The sequence below is a fragment of the Phyllosticta citribraziliensis genome (genome assembly GCF_038025025.1).
Source record: "Phyllosticta citribraziliensis strain CPC 17464 chromosome Unknown J3D65scaffold_6, whole genome shotgun sequence".
In the NCBI taxonomy this organism is placed as follows: domain Eukaryota; kingdom Fungi; phylum Ascomycota; class Dothideomycetes; order Botryosphaeriales; family Phyllostictaceae; genus Phyllosticta; species Phyllosticta citribraziliensis.
Genome location: NW_027117343.1, coordinates 1,256,784 through 1,271,815, shown reverse-complemented (window position 1 = coordinate 1,271,815; position 15,032 = coordinate 1,256,784). Strand labels below are relative to the sequence as shown.

At 53.5% G+C, this 15,032-nt stretch overlaps 3 protein-coding genes across 3 annotated transcripts; 2 read left to right on the top strand and 1 right to left on the bottom strand.

Annotated features, from left to right (window-relative positions):
- Positions 1–2: 2 nt before the first annotated feature.
- On the bottom strand, positions 3–2,249 carry J3D65DRAFT_624698 (D-lactate dehydrogenase mitochondrial precursor). The gene is made up of 4 exons (XM_066800276.1): positions 1,917–2,249; positions 712–1,765; positions 474–661; positions 3–425 (listed from the first exon to the last, which is right to left on the bottom strand). The coding sequence occupies exons 1-4, from the start codon at positions 2,184–2,186 to the stop codon at positions 291–293; spliced, it is 1,647 nt and encodes a 548-aa protein (XP_066655340.1). The 5' UTR covers positions 2,187–2,249; the 3' UTR covers positions 3–290.
- A 619-nt stretch (positions 2,250–2,868) lies between these two features.
- J3D65DRAFT_370659 (uncharacterized protein) lies at positions 2,869–7,040 on the top strand. The gene is made up of 7 exons (XM_066795703.1): positions 2,869–3,275; positions 3,333–3,480; positions 3,533–4,299; positions 4,354–4,506; positions 4,561–5,868; positions 5,919–6,056; positions 6,103–7,040. The coding sequence occupies exons 1-7, from the start codon at positions 3,204–3,206 to the stop codon at positions 6,889–6,891; spliced, it is 3,375 nt and encodes a 1,124-aa protein (XP_066655339.1). The 5' UTR covers positions 2,869–3,203; the 3' UTR covers positions 6,892–7,040.
- Positions 7,041–7,879: 839 nt separating this feature from the next.
- J3D65DRAFT_624692 (RNA dependent RNA polymerase-domain-containing protein) lies at positions 7,880–14,645 on the top strand. The gene is made up of 3 exons (XM_066800275.1): positions 7,880–8,554; positions 8,601–8,754; positions 8,981–14,645. Exons 1-3 carry the CDS (start codon positions 8,343–8,345, stop codon positions 14,147–14,149), a joined length of 5,535 nt encoding a protein of 1,844 aa, XP_066655338.1. The 5' UTR covers positions 7,880–8,342; the 3' UTR covers positions 14,150–14,645.
- Positions 14,646–15,032: the final 387 nt, after the last annotated feature.

Sequence of the window (15,032 nt, the reverse complement as noted above, 5' to 3'; positions counted from 1 at the left end):
CAGGGTCTGGCGCTGGTGGTCTGAGGTGATGTGGTCCACGCGAACCTTTTCCCTACGACACCAGGCAAATTCTAAATGCTCAATCTATGGAGTCGTCTAGCTGTACAAGTGCAATTCGCTTCAATGCCGCTCAAGAAATTCGACTTCTAGATGCAGCTTCTCATCAAAACATGTAGGGCGACGGCTTCCAACAGTGCCAGATCCCGAGACTCTTTCCTTTTTGATGTCTGTCCTCCTGTCCTCTACGAAAGGGCAACTTGATGTGTCCCATATTTATCAAACTTTTGGCCTCAGTGGTCCATGATCTTACCGGGATTAAGTAGCCAGTTGGGATCAAGAGAACGCTTTATACTCTTCATCACCTCAATGGTCTGGGGACTGAGTTCTTTGATCAGGTACGACTTCTTTCCCAGACCAATAGAGTGCTGTACAATGTCAGCACCGATGCTTGCCCGTGGGTCGAGACGACTTACCTCTCCGGTGCATGTTCCGTCCATCTCCAACGCACGGTCTACCATGCTGTAGACGCACTTCTCGACCGCTGCACGCTCCTTGGGGTCTTTCCTGTTGTAAAGTACGCCCATGTGGAAGTTGCCATCACCAATGTGGCCGAGTATGGTTGCGAAGAGTCCCATTTCGTCCATTTCTTTCTTCGACAATTCTGTAACGGCTTTAGCTAAGGCCATATGTATTGCGTTCTTGAGCACTCACCAATGATATCAGGTAGCCTTGAAAGCGGCACTGCGACGTCCGTTGACCATACTTCTTGCTCCGGGGACTTGAGTGCTAGGGTACTCCACAGACTCTCCTTCCTTGCTGACCACAGTTCGTGTTGCTCGTGGGAATCCTTTGCGAACAGGAACTCGCCCCCCTTGTTGGCTTTTGCAATGGCTTTGACCAGACCAATGTTTTCGTGTACGCCGGCCTTGGTGCCAGAGAATTTGAAAAACACGGTCGGCATCTCTTGCCACTTGCGCGTCGTAGATCCGACCCTGTTAATGACTTGCATCTGTACATCGTCCATGATTTCCAGCGCCGCGACAGGAATGCCTGCGCGCATAATCTTAGAGGACGCGGTGGCGGCGTCGCGAATCGTCGGGAAAGTGACCACGGCGACGCTGGTTTCCTGGGGTATGACTGCCAACTTCAGAGTGACTTCGGTGACGATGCCCAGTGTGCCTTCGGAGCCGATGAAAAGGTTGGTGAGGTTGTACCCAGCGGCCGTCTTTCTCGGCCTCCTCCGAGTCTTGATCACTTGTCCATCCGCAAGGACGACAGTCAGATTGACCACCCAGTCCTTCATCGTACCGTATCTCACAGCGTTGGTGCCACTGCAGCTCGTGCCAACCATACCCCCAATCTTGGCGGATGGCCCAGGGTCGACCGGAAAGAACAGGCCTGTGTCCTTGATCTTTGTGTTCAAATCCATCCACGCGACCGATGGTTGGACAACCACATCCATATCGTCGGCGTGGAGTTCCACAATCTTATCCATGAATGCAAAGTCGATGCTCATTCCTCCAAAGGGTGCCGAGAAATTTCCCTCTAGACTGGATCCACCAGAAAACGGAATCATGGGGACTTTGTACTTCTGGCATATCTTGGCAACTTGAGACACCTCTTCGGTCGATTGTGGATAGGCCACGGCAACTGGCAACTGGTCAATGTTGATAGACGACCATTCGGAATAGCCGTGGACCTTCAGATCCTCGTCATCTGTGCTGATGGCGCTCTCTCCAAGGATTTGCCTCAATTCTTCGATTGCCTGAACAATGGCGTTAGCAACTTCTGCAATTAGGGAATGGTACTCCTTGGAGCTCCATATCGAGTGAAGGATTCTATTTGGTTCCACGATCCCTTCTGGAATAGGCAGCCACGTGAAAAGAAAAAAAAAGGGGTCCGCCATGCAGTGGTACCTTTTCCATCTCCTCCCTTGTAGCGTACACAGGCCCAATTGAAGCAGATTTCAACGACTTGGAAGGAGTGCTTGTTCCATAGACTCCATAGGCATAAGTAAGCGAGCCAGTTAGGGCAGTCAGAAGCAACACGCGACCAGTTGTCCAAAACGCAGTCTGATCAGCTTGGCGAGCTACATTTTGTGCTGAACTTCTCCGAGTCTGTTGGGTAAAAGATGTGCGGACTGGATTCGTCACAATTTTTGGAAGCCGCCTTGCTAACCGGAACATTGTGCTCGCAAAGTACTGTAATTGAAGGGACCAAGAAAGAGAAGAATGGCGGCAGAGGCTAATTGGAGAATGTTGTCGAAAGTCCAGCAGAGGGGGAAAGCTGCTTATGGCGTTATTGCTCGATGGAATCGATCGGCCTATTGCTACTCCGCAAGGGGACGACTAGCTGGCGGGGTATGGAGCGTAAGCCATTCAAGTGGGGCACTTGCAAGTTGACAACCGCAAGGCGTGTAACAGGATGGGAACTGATTGTGCCGGGCTCATGATGGCGTTGACCGGCAGATGACACCGACGAAGCAGGCAAGCCATTGGCCAAGCAAAAGATTGGTTGGTTGCGATTGGCCATGGAGAAAGCTTCGCCTGCGGTCCAAGCCGCGTGGGACGCAAAGCAATTCCGCACCTCGGACAGGATCAGCCACAGGGTGAAGAGCGGAGAGGACGGCGGGGAAGCTCATGGACGAGGCACAGTTCGCTTTTGATCAAAGCCCTTCGGCTGAATGGTATCTGATGCTCGATCCGAGGGAAGTTGTGCGACCACCTGGCGAGCAATTCGAATTCGAATTCTGAGCCAAGCGCACCGCTCAGCACTGTCCCGTCCAGCAAGCCCGTTGGTTCTGCAAAGATGAGAACCCGGACAGGTAGACGGCAATCATCTGCGGTGGTCCCTGGCTCAGGTCGGGAACGAGGCGGCTATCGCTGCGTCATTCCGAGGGCTTTGCGCTACGGCGCCGCGAGCCGGATGTCCCACAATGATCACGGCCCTGGCACAATCCGATAAGCGCAGCGCAAAGAGTGGGAGCCGAGAGGATGGACGTCGGATGTGTTCCTTGAAAACGACATCTGGTCAAGAATAACGAAGTCCAGAAAGGTGGAGCACTTCGGATTTGGCGCATGGTCCGTGCACGGCCGGTTGCCAGTGGAAACTGAAGACTGTTCGGGTCAAACAACGCGACCTGACGCGTCCCCAAGCCATCCATCTCAGGTCGACACTCGCGACTCCAACCCCGCAACTCCACCATGGGCTCGTTGGATGCCCTGACCGCCGAGGTCCACCGAGTCGTCTCCTCTCCCTATGCTGTCTCCCTCAAGGTGTGCCACCAGTGTCTGATCTGTTTGTTTGTGTCAGGGCTGACCTGCTCTATTCAGAAATTACACGACATTCTCCTAGAATGTGACAGCGCTACTATTCGGACCTGGGCTCTCAGCTCCAAATGTGTTGTCTATCCATTGGCAAAATGTGCTAGAGAGGCCATACAGCTTTGGCCCTACACCTTGCAGATTATCCAGAAACTCGGTACTGATGATCGACACCTCGCTTCCGTCCCATAAAGCTGACCAGTGTCTAGCCCTCGCTCCACCTTTTCGAGATGAGCTTCTTATACAGGACCCCAGCATTTTGAATTCACTTCTTCAAGAAGCAACAAGCTCCGGAAGCTCAAACATCTCAGACACTTGCATTGCGCTACTCTCGGAGCCTTTACCGGCTTCTATTCCGCTACCATCTAGTGCCCAGGACTTCTTCATCCAACTGTTCGAGAAGTCTGTCCATTGTACTAGTGAGGAGAATGTCAGTAATGTATACACGCTCTTGGACGGATCCTGCCGCGACCTGCTGAGCCTGTTGCCGGAGGAGTTCCTGGATCACTTTGAAGAGAGAAGCTACAGGTTTCTTAAGGAAAAGGGCACCACTGGTAAAGAGCTGGAAAGTTACCGAATGCAAATACTGTATCTGGGTATTCTTGCGACTTTATTAGAGCCGCGTTCTCGCCGCTCTCAACACAGCGACCCATCTTCCCAAGCTTCGCGATCATCCTCTTCTAGCCGATCCATCCGTAATGGATCCATGGAGGAAATCGTTCGAGTGTTCAAGGGCTCCGCAGCACATTCTACAGTCAACTGGATCACGACCATGGTCCTCAGAATATGCGCCACAGGTGCTAGGGACTTTGATGATGCTGCGCTCCGAAGCCTTAAGATAGCGATTGAGGTCTTGATGGTCATCCCGAGCGAAGTCAGACAGTCTTACGTGGAGCACAGAGAGTCTTCCAAGTTCGTTGGAAAGCTGATCGAGAAGGCCATGAAACTCACCGCCAATCCGGTAGTGCAACTTCAGGTGAGCCAAGATACTTGAGCTTGATTTGGAATCAGAGACTGACTCTGAACCAAGGGACTTGCAATGGTCGGTCTACTCCACGAGCAAAAGTCGATCCCGAAACATGTAACGAGGGCGTATTCCAAAGCTGTTATTGCCGCCGGACCTGCTATGGGCAATCTAAGTCTCCTACTAGTAGCCTTGGGAGCATCGTGGCCATATTATGCGGTATGCTGCCAATGATGGTTGACGGTTGATGAAAGCAATGCTAACCAATAGTAGCCGTACTTTGAGGAAGACTTCATCAAAGACCTTTTACGCCAATGTATCACTGGAGCGATGGACCTTTCAACCAGCGGTTTTGAATTGGGAAAGCTCAGAATACTAATCGACCTTTTGGACGGGGTGCTCCCGGAGTGCGCACCTGTCAGGAAAGGAATTCTTCTTGCAGTCGCTGCGGATGACTTTCGACCATGTCTGCAAAAGTTTTTGGCTTCAGCCCAACACGCGCCGACCAAACCCGAAAATTCCTGCTTAACTTTCGCGCTCGAACAGGGTCGCCTTCTCTCTCTTGGAATTTGTTCCACTTTACTGCGTGCTGCCCTATTGTCGCAGTCTGACGACGAGATTGGGATCGAGGCACAAACCGCAACCCAGCTTATTCAAAAGCAGATTGAGTCTGCTGCACCACTCAGTCCTTGTCAACACGAAATGATGACCGAGAGAAGCGGTGGCACACTTTCCCTGTTCCAACAAGCCTGCACGCCGCGCACCCAGCCCGAAAGCCACGATTGGCGCGGTCGGCTCGCCGCAGACCTGCAAAACCAGGATCGCCTTCGAATAGAAATAATCGAACGCAGGGTGGGCGAAGTGTGCCGAGACTTGGAGATGAGGTGCGAGACAGTCGAGGAGCCACTCCGAGTCGAAAAGCAGAAAAACCAGGAGCTTCAAGCAGAGATTCATCGTCTACATGAACAGAACCAAGATTTGGTCACACAAGCCAGCGAGCTTGAAGGGAGAGAAATAGACCGGGAGCTCTGTATGCAAGGGCTGGAAAATGAAAAGGCACAAGTAGAGATGGAGCTCAAGACCGCCTGCGAGCAAAACAATACCTTGGAGGAACGGTTACAGGAGTTGCAAGGCTCGATGGAAAAAGCCGTTCATCAAGCCGAGGAGACCCTGAATTCCGTTCGCCAGGAATTCGACAAAAAAGAGGCTGACCTGCGTGCTCTTCTGATGACGACCGAGACTGAAGCAGAAGAGAGGGGCACAATCATCGACCTGATGCGCACTCGTAACGAGCAATTGGATGCAGAAGTGCAGGAAAAGACACAAGCAGTTACGGATGAGAAGGTGGCTAAAGCAGAGCTTGAGAAAAAGGCCGAACTTACTCTCAGACAACTGGATCAAGAGCGGGAGCTGAAGAACAAGGCCGAGACTGAAAAGGCAGAGCTTGCCCAAAATCTGCAAGCACTCAGATCAGAGGGCAAAGACCTCTCCGAGGCCTTGCGTGAGGCTCGCGCAACCATTGAAGAAATGGAAGCCTTGCGTCGGGTGGGCGAGTCGGAGCTGCAAAAGACAAGAGACGAAGTGAGCAACGATCTGATAGGCTATTGTAGAGCGCTGCTGACATGTTCTAGGCACAAACTACTCAAGACTCCCTCCAAGCGCAACTGCAGACAGCAGAGGACGAGGTTTCAACCCTTGTTCAGAAACAAGAAGTTGATCGTCAGGAACTTGACTCTCGCGACAACAAGATCGCGCACCACTTGGAAGAGGTTGGTCCTTGCGAGTCTCCAAAAGGCCGGTCTAACATAAGAACAGATACAAGCCTTGAAGGAGACATTATCAGAAACTAGAGCTGACCTTGCTGCCGCCGAAAACGAGCTTGAGCAAGCTCAGGCAATGAAAGAGCGTCTCATGAATGCGATGGGTGTCGGACAGCAGACCAACGCCCGGCGGCAGCCCACCCGCCGTTCCCTCACTAGGGCTTCAACTGTGAACGTCCCTACTACACCCGGCCGCAAAAGCCGTCGACGCACGTTTCAAGACACAGACCTTGGCTCCGAAGTCGATGGATATGGCGACGCGGCTGCGTCGCAGCATTTAGATTCCCCTCTCACGGATGATGGGGACAGGAGGCAGCGTGGTGGGCCAACCCCAAAGCGCGCAAAGCCAAGAAGAGGACAGCAGGCGCAGCAAACAGTCCCGCAACAGCCATTCAAAGTACCAACGTTGAAGCCTTCAATCACAGCGCCGGCCACTGTGTCAGAGAAAGTTGGGGCGAGGCGACGGTCGAGCAGAATTTCCCAAGGCATGCCTTCTGGTGCTTTGGATTCGACGCGAAGACCCTTGGAAGATGTGAGCCTCGAAAAGGGAAACCAGTCGCCACAGAGAAGGTCGGTATCCGGCGGGCGTGTTGAGAAGAGTGTGGGGTTTGAGAAGATGGAACGTGAGGAGAAGAGCACGAAGTTTGGGGCCGAAGACGTCACCGTTGCCAGCTTCGACGCCAGCGAGCTGCTAGACGCCACCCCTTTCACGCCGAGTGGGAAAGTGGCCTCGCAAAGACAGCACGCGGAGGAGGATTTTGGAGACGAGACGACCGAACTCTGAGACTGGTCGCTCGGTGATTTCTTCTGGCTCAAGATTTGGCAAGCTTGAGATTTTTTGGACCACGGCCGCTGATACCCTCAAATAGAAAGGACTGATTGCAAGCATTACTTGAAACGGGTAGGGGTAGAGGTGAGAAAGGTCCAATTTTCATCAGCCCAGACCCATCCTGCTGTTTTTCTTTTCGCCGATTTCTTGTGACCAGTCACACATTCAAGAAACGCAATCGCGGCAGCTGGGCTTCATTCCACGCCGCCGGATAGTTGCATGGCAGAGCCCCACGCGAACCGTGTTGCTGGAGATGTATTTAGCTTGGCAAGCGGCGCGTTTGTGCCAACGATCTTTCAAAGCAGAGGGAAACCCGGTTCCGAAGCAAACGACGTCTAGCGGACACCGGGGCCCGGTCAAACAGCTTCAATTGTCCAACGCCAGTCGCACGCGCCCGCCTGTGTGTCTCTTAACCCCTTGGACTGAGCTAGTGCGTGGCCCGGTCATTTGGCTTTGCCAAGGGATTTTGGAAATCCAGTATTCAAGAGTGCTCGGTGCTTTCGATTCATCGATTCATCGAAGACTTGAGAGGAGACGAAGGGCCTTCAGACGCGAAGCAAAGTATGCCACTCACTGAACATGGGAAAAGGTGCTGATGATGGCTTAGAAGCAGTGGCAGTTGCCCGTTCAGCGAGATGGCTGGCTATGAAGTCGATCCGAGGAGCTTTCGCGGCGTAAGACTTTCAACGTCCAAAGCGCGCCACCTTAGTGGGAGCGTTCCACGTGGACGACCACTAAGGAGGGAGGACGAGAAGTTCCGGGTCGAGCATGTCAAAGGTAGGTGAGCGCAAGAGACTGGATGATGCTGCTGAAGGCGATTGCACGCTGCATCCCGTGGCCTTCCTTGGCTGGGGCCTCAGGATGTTGGGGGGGCTGCATCTGATGCTTTTGAGGCGTTTGATGCCTTCGGTGAGGGTGTGTAGAGACATGAATGGGGTCGTGATGGGGCCCTGGCTGCGCTTTCCACTTGCGTCCCGTCTGATGCACCCAGACAGGTGGTCAAAGACTCCGCACAGCTCCCAGCCCTCAACACCGACCTCCTCTCTCCCCTCACCGGCAACCCGGACATCTCAAGCACATGAAGACGCCGTTCAACAAGCATGTGGCCTTCAGCCTGAGGTCCGTGGCCTCGTCAAGTGCTAAGCGCACGGCCACGACGACGGCCACACGCGCCTGCAGCTTCCCATCACGCAGTTGCCTCTGCGACTGCGCCTTTGCCTACAAATTGTTCTTTCCGCCGCACCCAACCGCCGCCAACATCTTCCACCGCCTGGAAACTTGCTGACGGTCAAACACCCTGTCCAGAACCCCGTCGACCTTCCAGCCAACCTCACAACAACCTCACACCTCCATCATCCAGCTCCTCACTTCATTGGAGTCGCTCAAGCGCCTCTGCCAGTAGCGACATGTCCAGCTCTTCAAGTCCGCATCCGCGGCGAGTCATGACTGGCCGCACGGATTGGAAGTATTGGAGTGAGGTCAAGGTCAAAGTCATGGGCCTCCCGCCCAACGTGTCGACCCTGGACCTCTACAACTACTTCGCAGACAAGGGCGAGATCATCAGAATCGAAATCAAGCCCTTCTCGGCCAATCAGTCGCAGGCATACGTCTCATTCAGGTAAGTAAATACCAGATCATTCTCGGCATGCGCTAACTTGCTCCAGTCCTGCCCCAGGTTTGCCCTTCTGGGAATCTGAGTGTTGGATGGCGGATCAGAGCGGCGTATCCAAGAAGCTTCGAATCGACTTGCTGGGCCCCCCAAGACAGTTTACGATTCAAAGCCCGGGCGATGCACGGAAACGGTACCCAGAAGTAATGGTAAGTCACCTTTAAACCTCCCCACGTAGCCACCGACTTTCAACCTCCTCAACTTCCGATCCGATACCTCCTTCCAGCTGAGCCTCTTGTTGTGGGCCTCCAATCTCAAATTTCCTGCTAAACCCATGCATGTCGCGGCAAGAGCGCCTCTAGCTCGCACCAGAGTCCATCATGCTGCCCAACATACCTCACATGCACGCTGGCCAAGGCTGACTGAGATACACAGAATGTCAGCTCTCGAAAACTACAATTCGGTTTCATGTACTCGGGATCGGAGATGATGACCATGAAGGAGATCAATGCCGGTGGCGGCGGTCGCGGCAGCAGCAGCAGCAGCAGCAGCAGCAACAACAACAACAACAACAGAGACATTCGGGTATTCGTCAACCTCCAGCGACGTGAGATAAACATTCGCTTCTGGATGACCATGTGGAACGACAAGAGAATGGAAAACGTGGACCAGGAGTTCCGCTTCAGGCTTTCGCTGTCACAAATGGACGAGGTCTTTGAAGAGACCGGAGGACCTGGCGTTGGAATTCAGAGGATCACTCAAAAAATCTGGACGATACCCCTTCCACTTCCTCCTCTGTGTTTCCGCAAGGTGGATGCCAACACAACCCACAAGCCCGAGCAGACGCTTTGGAATGAAAACCAGACGTGGTACCGTGAGACTGACGTTACCAACAACCGGAGCTTTCTCAAAACATCTCCAATTGCTTTGAGAAAGAGAGACCCCGTCGTCGACATTGGCCGGTGGACCGTCCTCCGCCTGGAGTTTGATCTTGTGGGGACCAATGGCCACAAATTCAACACCATGCGCCAAGCGCTGATCGACTGGAACATCAAATTCAACGAGAACAAAATCGTGACCACGATATCAAGGCAGCCGTGCCAATTCTGGGAAATGTTGGATACTGATCGGGAGAATTCACCGACCTCCATGGCCTACCCGAAAGGCTTGTTCCAGCGACCTATCCATCTGGAATTCCCAGTTCGCTACCAGCTCGAAGTATGCCTCTCGAATGGCATTCTCAACGAGTACAACATTACTCGTGCCTTTATGGAGCATCTTGCTGGCATGGATCCGAACCGCGCGACAAACATCTTGGAAAAGGCCGCCGAAAATGCCAATATCCACTTCTTTGATCCGATGGACATTTTCAACCTTCCTCTGGGCCGAAAGCCAGCCGAGAGGACGATCCCACGGTACTGCGCTTACTCCCGATCGGCTACCATTACGCCTTCAGCCGTCTACCTTTCCACGCCAAGCGTTGAAATATCCAACCGTGTCATTCGCGACTATGCTCCGTGGCAAGACCGCTTCCTTCGTGTCAGATTCAGTGACGAAAAGCACGAGGGCAAGATCCACGGCACTGAGGGCGAGACCGAAAACGAGATTTACAGCAGAATCTGGCGGACTTTGCGCAACGGAATCAACATCGGCGGCCGTTCGTACCAGTTTCTTGCTTTTGGAAACTCTCAATTCCGCGAGCACGGTGCGTACTTTTTTGCTCCCTTGGGAGATGCCCCAAATCCCGATGATATCATGACGCCTTCAATCATCCGGGAGGAAATGGGACACTTCGGCAACATCCACGAGGTGGCAAGGTACGCTGCCAGAATGGGCCAGTGCTTTTCGACAACCAGAGCCGTCCAAGACATCGACGTGCAAGTTACGGGTGAAGAAGACATTGAGCGGAATGGATACACCTTCACGGACGGAGTAGGCAGATTGTCAATTTCGGTGGCGAAGCATATCGCAGAAGACTTTGGCCTGCCATTCGCCGCTGAGGATCCACCCTCGTTGTTCCAGTTCCGCCTTGGAGGTTGCAAAGGTGTCCTTGTCATCGACCCGCGCCTCAAAAGTGGCGAGGTCCGCGTGCGCAGGTCTCAACGGAAATTCGATTCGGCAAACGAGGGTCTGGAAGTCATTCGGTGGTCACAATATGCGCCTGCTACACTCAATCGGCAGCTCATCATTGTGCTTGAGTCACTCGGAGTGCGTGGCGCCGCTTTCATCAAGAGACAGAGCGAGCAATTGTCGGACTTGACAAAGGCCATGGACGACGAAGTTCTCGCCCAAGATCTTCTGCACAAGAACATTGACTTCAACATGATGACCCTTACGCTTGCCGACATGATCGCAAGTGGATTCATGGCAGCCAACGACCCATTCACAATGTCCGTTCTGCGGCTATGGAGGAGCTGGAATACCAAGTATCTCAAAGAGAAGGCAAAGATCTTCATCAAGGACGGAGCCTTCTTGCTTGGTTGTGTCGACGAGACTGCGACTCTCAAGGGCCACTTCAACCACAAGCGCACCCTTCCAGAGATTTTTGTCCAGGTATCCGATGCAGACAAGCAAGGCCACTACAAGGTAGTTGAGGGCGTCTGCATCGTGGCGCGCAACCCGTCGCTGCATCCGGGTGATATTCGCATTGTGCGCGCGGTCAATGTTCCTGCACTGCACCACTTGAAAAATGTCCTGGTCTTCCCTCAAACCGGCGACCGAGATCTCCCAAACATGTGTTCCGGAGGCGACCTTGATGGTGACGACTATGTGGTCATTTGGGACAAATCTCTGGTTCCCCCTCACGGATGCGAGCCCATGGACTTTACGCCCCCGGCAAAGACGTTGGTGGACGATGTCCGCATGGAGGATGTTGCTCGTTTCTTTGTGGAGTACATCAAGAATGACAGTCTCGGGCGCATCGCCACAAATCATCTTGCCCTCGCTGATTCGGAAGAAGAGGGTGTTATGAGCGAAAGATGTTTGACACTTGCCCAACTTCATTCCACTGCAGTGGACTACCCGAAATCGGGCATTCCTGCTCGTATGTCCAAAGACCTGAAAGCGAAAAGATATCCCCACTTCATGCCCAGCAAGTTCCGAACTGCGGACAAGACTTACCACTCCGGAAAGATTTTGGGCCAGCTCTTTGATCAGGTCCAGAAGGTCAATTTCCAACCGGCCTTTGATGCCCCATTTGACCCGCGCGTGTTGAGTGCCTACACTCATTCTGAGCAAACGCTGATCCGAGTGGCGGATATCAAGCAGAGCTACGACACAGCCGTGCACCGTATCATGGCGCAACATGGCATTGGCACCGAATTTGAAGTCTGGAGTGTCTTCATCCTTGATCACAACAACTCAAGCCGCGACTATCAGATGGCGGAAGAATTTGGTCGCATCAGCTCTGCACTGAAAGAGCGCTTCCAGAACATCTGCATCGAGGAAGCTGGTGGTAAAGACTTTAAGAGTCTTGCCCCCTTCGTCGCAGCCATGTATGTGGTCACGGCCCAACAGATCGAACATGCCGTATCACTGGCAGAGCAGACGACTGATCCCGTCGAAATGCCTCTGATGAGCTTCCCATGGATTTTCTCGCACATACTGGGCAAAATTGCCCTAGGCGACTCCATGATGCCTGACTTTACCGCTCAACAGCCGACCGGTCAACGCGCAAAGAAGGCGAAAATTCCTATCCTCACAGCAGATGAGATGACTGAGGAGGACAAGGTTCTGATGCACGGAGAGCGCAAGCACAACCAGGACCTTTTGGATTTGTTTGGCGATGTCCCCAGCGCAAGCCAGCAGCCTTACAAAGATACGCTCAAGGACGTCTCGAACATGCCCACGGAGCCTGTCTCTTACGAGGACTTTGTCAAGAGTGATGAGGCGAAGACGAAGGAGGACTTGATGTCTCTTGACGTCAAGGAGACCAAGCCACAAGAGTCGAAGGAGAACACCTCGCCAGGTGGGCAGGAGAGTTTTGATGAGAAGACTTCGCAAACAGAGCTTCCGCTTTCCTCCAAGACGAACCCCGACGAACCCTCTACCAATGGCAGTACCAAGAATGACGGAGACGGTGACAAGCTGAACATTGGAGGTTCCATGCCAATCAGGTCGAAGAATGTTGCAGACACCAGAACTCCCACGTTGTCACCGGTCCAGGACTCCCCATCGCTGACCAAGCCTTCAACCATCGCCGAAAAGGCATACCTTGCCGATGTCCTTGGGTTTGAAAAATCACCGGCTCTTTCGGAAGATGTTGCTTGGAACAAGTCAAGCCCTGAAACCTTTTCTCCATCCTCTAATCGCCAGCTCGGTGGTCTTCAATTCCTAAGTCCATCAATTTCAACTCCGAGAATGACCCAACCCACGACTGGACGAGCCGCATCCTCCAGTGTTGGTCAGAATTCAGCAAAGTTGTCCCAAACGGGTGCTACCGATACGCGAGATATCGAGTACCTGCGCGAAGTGCTCTCTCCAACCTTGAGCTCCTCTGAATTTGGATCGCCCATGGTCCGGGGCAATTCAAGGAGCAGCACCGGCACAGTAACTACGATGCCGCAGCAACAGCTGCTCGACGTGTTGATTCCAGGTGGTCCAAACAGCAAGCCAAAATCGATGAGAGCTTCATCGGGCACTGGATCTCTCCCCAGTGGACTGCCTTTGGGACAACGCCTTGATAGCTCATCGATCAACTTCCAGGCTGGACCTCCGGACGCACCAATCGTCGGAATCGATCCGCAGTCGATGAATCCAAAGAAAGACACGCGTCCGCGTTGGAGTGAGACGGCCAGACCGGCCGCATCACCAGGCACCATTCACGAAGTCCTTACAGAGACAATTACTACAGCGGATTCCTCGTCGCCAGTCACCATTGTTGGTGATGGCTTCGACTCAGCTGTACCCCCGGTTCCGCCAATGGGTCCACCATCGTCGCTGCTTTCGCCTCCGCAAAGCCAGACTTCAAGGTCACCATCACCGAGTCCCGATTCCAGCAGACTCCCGGGCTTTACTCCCTTGGGCCAGAGAGCCACGCCACCGACGCAGACGCAGACTGGAGAGTCTATTGGAAGCTCAAGCGCGGCGACGACTTCGGCTACGGCTGCGGCTGTGGCTGCGCCTCCGCCTCCGCCTCCCACTGTTCTTGATCGCCAGCAAGAGCTGAGCTCGCGGAGCGTGGATCCAGTGCCGTCAGCCGCCAATCGAAACAACACGGCTAGCGCTGCAACCCAGGCTCCCGGTCTTGGACGTCAGAATTACATTGCACAGTTGAGGGCGAAGCAGAAGGAGATTGCTGATAGGAAGGACGCAGCTTCGGCGGCGACCACTACTACTTCTGCAACCCAAAGCCAGCCGACTCCCCAGCCTGAGCAGCCTACGCCTGCTCCTGCGGCGGAACCGAATGTCGAGTCTCCGTCTCCGCTTTTGACGCAGGCTCCGACGCAACATGAGGAGCCAACTCGACGCGCAACTGAAGAAGACGAGAGGGAGGAGGGCGAGGTGGTGGAGGAGGAGCAGCAGCAGGAGGGAGAAGGAGAAGAAGAAGTGACGCTCGAGATGAAGCCCAACTCGACGCGCTCGCTGCTGAGCAGGTTCGAGTAGGTGGTCTGTCTGGTGACGGGGTGGCGATTCAGGTGGCTCTGTTTGTTTCTTTCTTTATTTCTTTCTCTCCTCTCTCTCTTTCCCTCTCTTGCTTTTCTCCATTCCTTGCGGGGATGGGCGTAACGGGTGACCTTTGGTGGAATCTGGTTACAGTCATGGTGGATGGGACTGGTCAGGGGGTGGTATTTCGACCGATGATGCGATTAACGGGTTGGGTGGTCGAATGGACAGGCAGGGCATGCATGGGATGAGGCGAAGTGGCTGGCTGGCTGTCTTGTTTCCATTTCTACATCAACTTTTGCTTTGATTTTCTTCCTTTGCTCATTTCATCTCTTTCATTTCTATCATTCAACTACTCGTCCTCCTCCCTTCCCCCTGCCCCTGCCCCTGCCCCTGACTTCATTGTGAATGAGTGAATGTATGAATACATCATAGATCGAGTCTTGAGCACAATCTGCTGTTGAATGGGTGAGGTAGTGAGGTAGTGAGTGGATGGGTCGGTGTGTGGGTATAGGGTGACAGCCCGAGTCTGCCTGGTAGAGAGTCATTGACAGATGGTGAGAAGTCTGCTTGTTGAGTGCAGCCCTTTGCGACTTGATCACAGGCAATGAAGGCGGCGAGCTGGGACGAAAGAAACGCGTCTGATCCAATTAACTGCATTTCCGAGGATAACTACGCCATGTGGTAAATCGTGTATCGTGTAATCATCAGACTCCGTACTCCGTGCGCCGTGCCTCCGTCCGATCTGAACGCCAAAGATGCAACCCGTTGCCCCGCCTGACTCGCGGCCGAAAGATCCAAAAAATCAACCCCTGATTTTTGTGCAGCAGCGCATTTACAACAACAGATCTGCCGCCCAAGTAAACAGGCATATTCACGATGC